The 9,613-nt window shown below is 38.8% G+C and overlaps 1 protein-coding gene across 1 annotated transcript in view; it reads left to right on the forward strand.

Annotated features, from left to right (window-relative positions):
• LOC138056093 (scavenger receptor cysteine-rich domain superfamily protein-like) overlaps positions 1-9,266 on the forward strand; it is a 24,210-nt gene extending 14,944 nt beyond the window's left edge. The window contains exons 2-6 of the mRNA XM_068901931.1: positions 1,575-1,610; positions 3,447-3,770; positions 6,337-6,490; positions 7,307-7,485; positions 9,193-9,266. Coding sequence (XP_068758032.1) covers positions 1,575-1,610; positions 3,447-3,770; positions 6,337-6,490; positions 7,307-7,485; positions 9,193-9,266 — 767 coding nt within the window. The remainder of the gene's footprint in view (positions 1-1,574; positions 1,611-3,446; positions 3,771-6,336; positions 6,491-7,306; positions 7,486-9,192) is intronic.
• Positions 9,267-9,613: the final 347 nt, after the last annotated feature.

Below are 9,613 nucleotides of genomic sequence, written 5' to 3' on the forward strand. Positions count from 1 at the left end.
GATTCGGTTGTTAAAACGGGTCTAACTCTTTCTTGCCGTGTACTGAGAAGGCGTCATTCAAATGCCCCAAAGCCTTTAGTTTTTGGCTGTTTCACAGAGTGGTGTCACGATTTTCAGTGAATTTGGCTGCGCATCACAAACGTAAACGATGTTGTCAAATTCCACGTAGGCACCCATTGGTTGTTTGAACTTGCATTCGGCTACTGGTCCATCTTGGCAACCTTCTACTTCACATCCAGCAAACTTCTCAATGTTGTTGTCTTCGCCTGTCTTATAAAGGGTCGGTCTCAGCTGGTCAGTAAAGAGAATGCCTTTCTCAAATGCGACCGCACTGCATTTAGCATTCTGTGATTATAGATCATATGAAGTGTATATGACTGGAGATCCACCACAGTAATCCCTTCATCACGAGAAGCGAAGATCTTGTTATTGCTAACAGAGAGACTGACAATGGATACTTAACTCTCACTGTAGTGAAAGACGGCACAAAATCCATATCCATCGTATCTTCGTATCTCTTCAAGCTGGAAACTGCAGTGTACACAAGCTCCTGATCAATCAGGGTGATCGCTTCAATGTGATCTTGTGTGGTCACAGAAATTGATTTGTTTCTTGCCATAGCCTTTGTTTGTACTCCACCTCTGTTTTCTTCAAATGATTGTCAGCCGCTGTCCGTATTTCTGCCAGCGTTCCACTTAGTGTCACACCAAGGCGCTGTTTCAGGGTGTTCCATCGCTGAACTGAAGTTACTGTCTTGCTTTTCGAATAGAAACTTTTAACCTCCAGTTCTTTCGATTAACACAGGACCATCAGGAGAGGTAAGGAAGGTCACGCTGTTCTTGCATTGAACCTGGGTGGAGGGAAGATTCCTATTGATGGCAGAAATCTTGTCAATTGGACTATATAAACGGGCCCGATACAGCGTTGCAGATGCAAGCTTGCTATCCCACGATAACAATAACAGCCAGTCGAACTTTGCTACGGAGACGCTGATTGGGCAAGGGTACATCCCGAGACGGTTGTTGTCAGTAAACTTATCGAGCTCCGGAATAATTGTGTGGCATACATATCCAACGTTTACCAGGAAAGATGCAATCTTGTCGTTACACAATGTCGAAACTGCAGATGGATCTTGGCCATCCTTATTTTTTACATGGTTGTTACGAGGTTTCAGCGTTCGCATCTGAGCCATGGTGGTGACAGTGGACCGATTTCGAAGTGTTCGAAGCAAGCCAATATTTCTATTGCTTCTTGGAACATCTCAGATGCATAATATATTACAAATTTAGTTCAACCAATTGGTAAAGATCGTATATTGGAGTAGAATTTTTATGGCACAATACCGAACCAAAACTCCATATGCGAATGCAGGTTTCAACAGCCTTATGGCAGTTTATATAGACATTTGAAATTGTAAAACTCTTTTTGACCGGGACTGAGAAAATGAGCCAACTGTAAACAGTTTAGGTTGATCAAACTTGCGTTACACTGCTCTTGCATCTAATTATTGGACTCCCAAGCAGTGCTAGCTTCATCGCTTAACATTAATCATTATGTTTTTCTTTGTTTTTCAGGGGCAGTGATCTCAGTGCTTGCGGACCCAAATTATGGTACCTTAAAGTTAGGCTTAGAAGAATATATATTTGGATTTTTGTTCAAATATTTTCGAGATTTTGTGGTTTAAATGTTATCTACTATGAACGCTAAGCAATTCTCAGAATTAAGCAGCAAGCAGCCTTCCCTTAAAATGAGTCAGAAGCGTCGATAATGGAAGCGTTTTTGGTGTTTTTTTTTTACAGTACAAACTCAGTTAACTTGACACCCGATTGGCAAATTAGGTCGGAAACTGTCCGTCGAACGTGAAAAGGCACAGTATTTGACTGAACGGCTTGCAAGTCCAAAATATATCTTTTTTAGCACTAAATAACTAGATGTGATTCATGGTTCGAGTTTGATAGATTCCGTCGGAGCAATTTCGATTCAATTTCGATTAATTAGTTACGGTGGGATTTTTAAAGTGCATATGACACAAAATTTTTTATTAGCTTGTTCGAAAGAGCTTTAAAGAAGATGAAGAATGGCGTTTACTTTATTGTAATGGCACTCTTGGTTGCCGCATTATTCAAGATTTTGATTTATGCAAATTAGGGGACTTGTGACGTCACATAGTGGACACAGAATGATGTAAGATCACAAAATATGGAATATCTTTGCAAATACTACGTCTGCAGGGTTGAGATTTTGCAGGGTTGATGTGCTGCTAAAACTACACATTGTGATATTGATTATGATGTCACCTTACCAGACCTCTACTTTCCCGAAATGAAAAATGCCTTCTTTGTTGCTCCAGAGTCTAACAGACTTCCTTGTGCTTATGCTGTGTAATGTCCATATTCGCTCACACCCACTGAATGAACATTAAGAGCAAATAACCCATATTGGGGAGAGAAACACTGATTTTACCCTTTGGATGGAGAGGGCCTAGAGCCCATTGCGTTGCTAAGGAAACGTCACAGTGGGCCATATCATGGAACTTTGTATTAAGTATAAGAACTGTAAAAAGTTTCAGTTCTATAGAGAAAACGTCTTCACAGATATTCCATTTTTTGTGATTTTACATCATTTTGTGTCCACTATGTGACGGCACAAGTCGTCTAATTTGCATAAATCAAAATCTTGAATAACTCGGCAACCAAGGGAGCTATCACAGTAAAATAAACTCCGTTCTTCATCATTTTGAAAGATCTTTTAAACAAGCTAATGAAAAATGTTGTGTCATACACTTTAAAGGATTTCTGGTTTGCCTTCGATTAATTAGCCACGGACAGTTCGCTTCTCACGCTGCTGCAACGTAACTGTTCTATTCCATTGATTTTGTGATTGCCGGATTGATTGACTGATTGGTTGCTTTCCATAAGCCACGCAATAACTATGTTGGTCTGTTGGACAGAGTTGTCTAAACAATAGAAGCGCATTACAGCCAGTTTTTGTCTACTTTTTTTCTACAAATGAACTTGCACTTATCATCAATCAAAAATTACACATAAATAGCATTTGATATATTAATATATTACCTTATTATAATTCAATTTTATATCATTGCGCGCTCAATTTAAGAGAAGTTGACACAAATGAGTTCCCCTTTTTTCAAGTTTTGTGATCGTTTTGTTAAAGTGACAAATATAGTCAAATGCAATCTTAGGAGAACGCAGAGCGGACGAACAGACGAAGACCACAGTGAAAAACAACACCAAAAAAACAAACAAACGAACAAAACAAAATGGACGGTTGAAACTATACAATCAACAATCAACTGACAATTGTTAACAATCCTACGATGCGTACTGTGGTTGAGACTATACATAAAAACCGGATTTTAAACAACCAATAAGCATAGGCATGATTATTATTATACCTGACATCATTATTATTAAACTTTTTTATAGGCGACGCCCGTTTAGTCGAGGGAGGTGCTCCCAGTCAAGGAAGGGTGGAGATCTACATTAATGGCTCTTGGTCGACCGTCTGCTACTCATGGTTCGGTTATCAAGAAGGTCGAGTATTGTGTAATCAGCTTGGCCTTCCCAGGCTTTCCCAATTGTATAATGGAGCTCATTTTGGCGAGGGCAATGGGTCCATTTTAACCGAGAAATATGACTGTCAAGGATACGAGACGTCACTGCTCGACTGCTTTAAGACTGGTTACCATCCTTACTGCGGCGGTCACTATCAAGATGTAGGGATTGTTTGCGGGCCGTTTGTGGCGGCAGGTATGTTAAGTTACGGGATAATAGCGGAACTCACGCCCGCGAAGCGCGCCAGCGGAACACCATGGTAAGATTTTTTGGGTAATCTATCAATACAAGAAATTTTGGTTATGACGTTACGTACGTCCGCCCGTACAGACTGTCGGGGTGGAGGTGGGGAGAAAGGATAGCCTCTGGGCACGGGAGTATTCGGGCAATTTTCCTTGGCGGGAAATCGTGTGGCAGCGTTGCATTGGCAACCGGCGTTTTTCTGGCAGGAATCATGTTAGTGACGAGCAAAGGGATAAAGAGCAGAGAAGAGCACGAGAGAAGAGGCTTCGAAATTTGAGAAATTTAAGCGAAGAAATTTCAATGAAAATCAATGGAAAGCTGAGAGAAATAGAGCGAGAGACAAAACACTTATTTACAACCGTTAGCTTTCAGGAAATGTTTTCCTTCTTAATATATGCCTCGCTGCCTCACATATTTTGTAAAACTAGCTAAAAAAAAAAAAAGGCCTGAAAACGTTTGCAATTCCGTGTTGACAGAGATCCTGACATATTTTAACAATCACATTTATTAGCTTTTGTGCGAAATGGATGTCCCGAGTTGTGAGCTGCTCTGTTTGATTGAGAAATTGCAGTCGAGTAAGCGAATATACTGCGCTTTAGGTCGACTTCTTAATGAGTAAAGATTTTTACTATTGTTCTGAACCGTGATGAGAAAGAGAGTAAAGATTGTCAGTCAAACGAAAATGTTGTGAAAGAGATTACTGTGCACGTAATTTCAGTTTTAGTTGTTGAGTAAAATTGTTGGTTATTGTTTGGAAGGCTTTTTCTTTACTACATGCTTTCAGCTCAGGTGTTTGATCTGTTTTATCACTGTAAACTGTACACACTAATGACAATTAATTTCTACTTTATGCAGAAGCATAACTACTTCCATAAATATTATACACTTTTTTTTTTTTTTTCAATATAAGGACCTTTTTTTATAAGAACGTTGAGGCTGAGATTAACCAAACTTATAAGAACGTATTAAGGACATGAGTCGATTCAGTCGATTGAGAACGTTTTTATATTGGTGTTTGTATTTTAAATGAAAGCATGAAATACAGGTAAAGAAATGTAAATTAACCCAAATACTTAAGGGCATATTAAGTATTTATATTATAATTTATAATCGTTACAAAATCTTAAACTTCAACACCATCATAGCAAGCACTTTGATAGGTTTCCTAGTCACGTCCGCAAGGTTTCAGTTATTAAAAAACTATACCAATGATGTAAAATTAAGAACATCTTTAAGAACGTTTTCAGTCTCATAATGCCAAATTATATAAGAACGTTGACACTCAGCTCCAAGATTAGAACTTTTTATTTAAAAAAAGAGTGCATAATTTGCTTTCTGGGGTTAGAGGCGGGAGCTCCGCTTTTTGGCTTGGCTAAATCTATATATTATAACTTGTGTTCGATCCATAAAACGATCCATGTTTTCACATCTAACCTTGAATACAGTACAATGAAATGCTAAAGGAACCGTATGGCAAGTTTGTTTAATTTCTAGTCAAATCAGTGTTAAAATTAAGACAACCTAACCCTAATTCACTCGTGCGTTGATGAAATTGCCGTAGAGACCCGAGATAAGGGACTGCGAACGGTAAATAGCTTTCATTAGCGATTTTTCCAAGGCACACCAACGAAATTTGAATAAAGATATCCAGACTGTCGCAACCTAGTGCTTGCATCACTCATTATACCTCAGTAACTTCCTTTTATAGCTTCAATATTCATGTAACCCTCCTCCCCCTTTTAATAGCTTCAATGCACTTATATAGTAATTTGAAACAAAACTTTATCGAGAATTTTAAGAAAACGACAAAGTTTACAAGACATGTTTCGACAGAAACGTCTGTCATCCTGAATTAATCCAAGTACAAAGCGATGGACGCTGAATTTATAGTAAGTAGAAAATGCTAATTATGATAAATATTAACAACAGAATGAAGCAAAGCGTGTAAGTGTGAGAATTAAAGCGACAATTTTAGATTAACATGGTGTAATTATTGTTGATTCAAAGAGGGTTGTTCTCTCTGAATATGAATAGCCTCTTTTATCTTAAGTTGAAAACTGGTGCAGGCGTGATCCAAAACATGGAAACAATCTGCTGAACACGAAGCGTGACAATGTTCATAATTTTGTAGAGTTTGCATGTGCAGGCTGTAATGCCTGTTACGTCAGCGAAACGGTCCGGCATTTTTCCACGCGTGTGAAGGAGCAATTAGCCAGTGATAGGGCCTCTCACATTTGGATGAACTGAGGATGACAGAAGTTTCTGTCGAAACATGTTTTGTAAACTGAAACGTTTTTTCGTTTTCTTGAAATTCTTTAGTTGTCTGCTACTATCAAGACCCTTTGGAAAAATTCATCACCATTTTCAGGTTTCCATTAATAAAAGTTTGGCTTTTCGAAATTATGCTCATGATAGCGCCACCCTCGAGTGTGTTATTTTTGTTTACAAAGAAAACAGTTCCATCAATACAAAAAGGGAAGTTCAAATAACCAACTTACAATAACTTCCTATTATTCAGAATGCGGTGGTCTAGTGAAGGAACCACTGCAAGAACTTTCCTTCCAAAAAGGTGACAAAATAACTGAGAATGAGTGTCAGTGGAACATTGGAGACATCTATGAACCAAATGGTGATCACGTGATTCTTGCTATTGATCCAGTTTATTCTTGTAGGTAAGATACAGAGTCTCTGCTTCGGTTTTTTTCCTCTTATTTGACTTGTTGGTTATCCTATGACTAGGAGTTACAATGGTCTTAGTACATGTGTTGAGTCTTAATTGCACTCTCAGTTAATGAAGAAAAAAAGACAAAATATGTCGCTGTGATGTGAAATAGTCGTTTTCATATTGTTGGAAGCCCAACTAGACCCCTCCCGCACTAGGCGATTTATTTGTCTATATAATCAATTCCATGCTACAAGTGCAATCGGTCGTTTTTAGCCATGAATGTACTAAATTGTATTCATCCTTACAAACTTCAAAAGAATTCGGAGCAGGCCACTTTTTCATGCCATCGAGAGTCAAAACTGGCCGACCTGTCGTCTATTGATTTAACGAAAACATCGATTAAGCTAAGCTGCTTCGCCGAGGGCATACAGAACGGGTTTAATTTCGTTTGCGATGGATATTTTTTCAGTCAGCAAATAGTCGAATGTGCTGGTTTGCAGGTACTTTTTATGAGATTCAGAATTTGGTGTAGACAAGATTTGTTGACATTTATGGCAAAGTATAACTAATGTTGACAGCCTTGTGCTGATGCGCACATGTTAACAGGTTCCTTTAAAGAGCCGAGCCAGGAAGCCAGAGTTACATTTGCAACAGATCTACCAACTAAATGCAAACAGAAGACGATTGAGATGAATTCAGTACAAGCCCTACTCGCACATTCTGCGAACGTAAAACGCTATTTAAATAGGTGAAATCCTTTAACATAATCAAGTGGAATTTCTTTCAATATCCATTTTAGTTAATTGTACCTTTTTTTTTTCAGTTTCAGGATAGTCGTTAAGGACGGCTATGGTAAGAATCTTTTGTACAGTCGCTGTGGCCTTCGTGAAAGGGCCTTTCTCAGTACTTCAACCCTGAACATTTCTGTCGAAGTTAGAGCGTACGACAAGTCTAATACCTTTACTGCCCGATATGCCATCCTTAATGGCAGTATTTACAAAGGTAAGGAATTCGGTTTGTCTTGTTTCCGTTCTGTTTGTCTAGTGTGGATTGTCATTCTGGAGTGTAAGTCAGACGAGGCGTTTCCAGGGTGCAATATTTTTGTTTGTCCCGTTTCCGACGTGTTGCCTTAATTCTTGTGGAGGCGGGGTTCGATCCCCCGGCGTGTTTGGCGTGCTGGTTGCACCCTCCGTTTGGGCGTACCCACACCCTCTTACGGTGTGGGATTGGAAATTGCTGCCGTAAACGCGATTATGTCTCAAGGAACTGTTTATGAAAGGCCCTTTTTGGCCGTACAGCGGCCATTTTAAATTTTATTGTTTCAAAAAGCTATTATGGGATGCTTACGGGGCAAATACATACTAATTTTCCGCCTGAGCATCCCATAATAGCTATTTGAAACAATAGAATTCAAAATGGCGGCGTATCGCTGAATTGAATCCATGGAAAGTTTTAGCAGCGCCTACCAAAACTATTACCGTTGTTGTTTATTAGTTTGCTACAAACAATCAGTTCCACTGGGCGCCCTTGATCAGCTATAAATGGCATACATTTTATAGTTACCTTCTACGCTGAACTGAAGCAATTACGACAGAATGTATATTCTGGAGAACCTGGCCTGCTCCAGTATCCAAGCAATGCCATAATCTGGAGGCAACTGCAATCACTTGGTTTGAAAATCTACAATTATATAAACAGAAATTTCAAGCTCGCGATACAACATTTTAAAAACATGTTTCGGCACGACTCATGCTATCATCAGTGTAATATGTTGTTTCCTTTTCACTGTTTTAAATACGTTTACAATTTGAAATTTAAAATACAAGTGCACTAGTGTTAATTACATAATCGAGTCACAAGAAGCAAAAATTATTGTTGTGTTGTAATTGCGCATTTAGTTCTGGCTTTAAGCGGCTGATTTAGATCGCTTCTTTGAGCTTAAGACAAAGTCTAGTTTTGGCTGAATCTACAATTTTGAAACAGTCAACCGAACACTTGCGGTTACAACTAGGTGAACCGTTCAGGTGTTTGAAAACATGAAAATTTTGTCAGTCGAGAGATGCTCTTTTACACTGGTTGCGAAGTGGCGTGACGTCTCGCCAATGTAACGGGAGTTAGAACCCGCACAAGTAAATTGATACACAACCATAGATTTTAATACATCTGGAATAGGATCTTTGATACTGATAAAATTCTTGATTTTGAAGAAGAAAAAAACATTTCTGATGTCTATATCTTTGCAATAAACGTCCAACAAGTGTTTCAGTTTTTTGCGTGTGACGGTAGAGAAGTCACCCACAAATGGCAGTTTGAAGTATCGAATACCTGTAGTGTTTTCCCCAGTGTTCTTTTGAGTTGGTCTATATACAATTATATAAATATAAAATAAAGTATCGTATGAAACAAGCAAGGAAAAAAGGATGTTTATGAATAATAAAGTAGAAATTTGATAACGATCTAACGCCGTGCCTATTAACAATTGGAAGTGCATCAGGGAGGTCAGAAAAAAACCCATATGTCGCAGCATGGAGACGATGGAGGAAATCTGGACGGGGCCAAGAAACAACTCTCGCTTCCCCGTTCAGCTGGAAATTGACACTAATAGACAATGAAACTCAAATCAACCTCTGATACACGTTGTAATCTCGATTAATTCCTCGGTAGATCGCTTCTGATATCTGAGCTTAGTGTTTGGGTTCTTCCAACCAGCGTGCCTGTCCTTGAGTTCTGGATCAGCTGATGTGAAGCCTGCGTCGCTAGCGCCACCACCTTTCATACTGTGAGTGGCAAACTTTACTAATGGAGCCAAGAATTTTCTCATGTTGTCTAGAGCGGTAGAATAACAAATACCTGCATATTCATGAAATCGCTCCTGTTTCTTACACTTAACAACTCTACAAACGATCGGAAGCAATTGACTCTTATTACTTGTGGAGTTCCTCAAGGCTTAGTCTTGGGACCATTGCTCTTTCTCCTGTATGTCAACGACATTTACTGCAGCTCAAAGAAATTGAAATTCTATTTATTTGCTGATGACACAAATATTCTTCACAACCACAAAGACCTTAAAACTCTTGAAAAAGAAATGAATGTTGAACTACATAATGTGTACCAGTGGTTAGTATCTAAC

The sequence above is a fragment of the Montipora capricornis genome, chromosome 7, assembly GCF_036669925.1.
Source record: "Montipora capricornis isolate CH-2021 chromosome 7, ASM3666992v2, whole genome shotgun sequence".
Taxonomy (NCBI): domain Eukaryota; kingdom Metazoa; phylum Cnidaria; class Anthozoa; order Scleractinia; family Acroporidae; genus Montipora; species Montipora capricornis.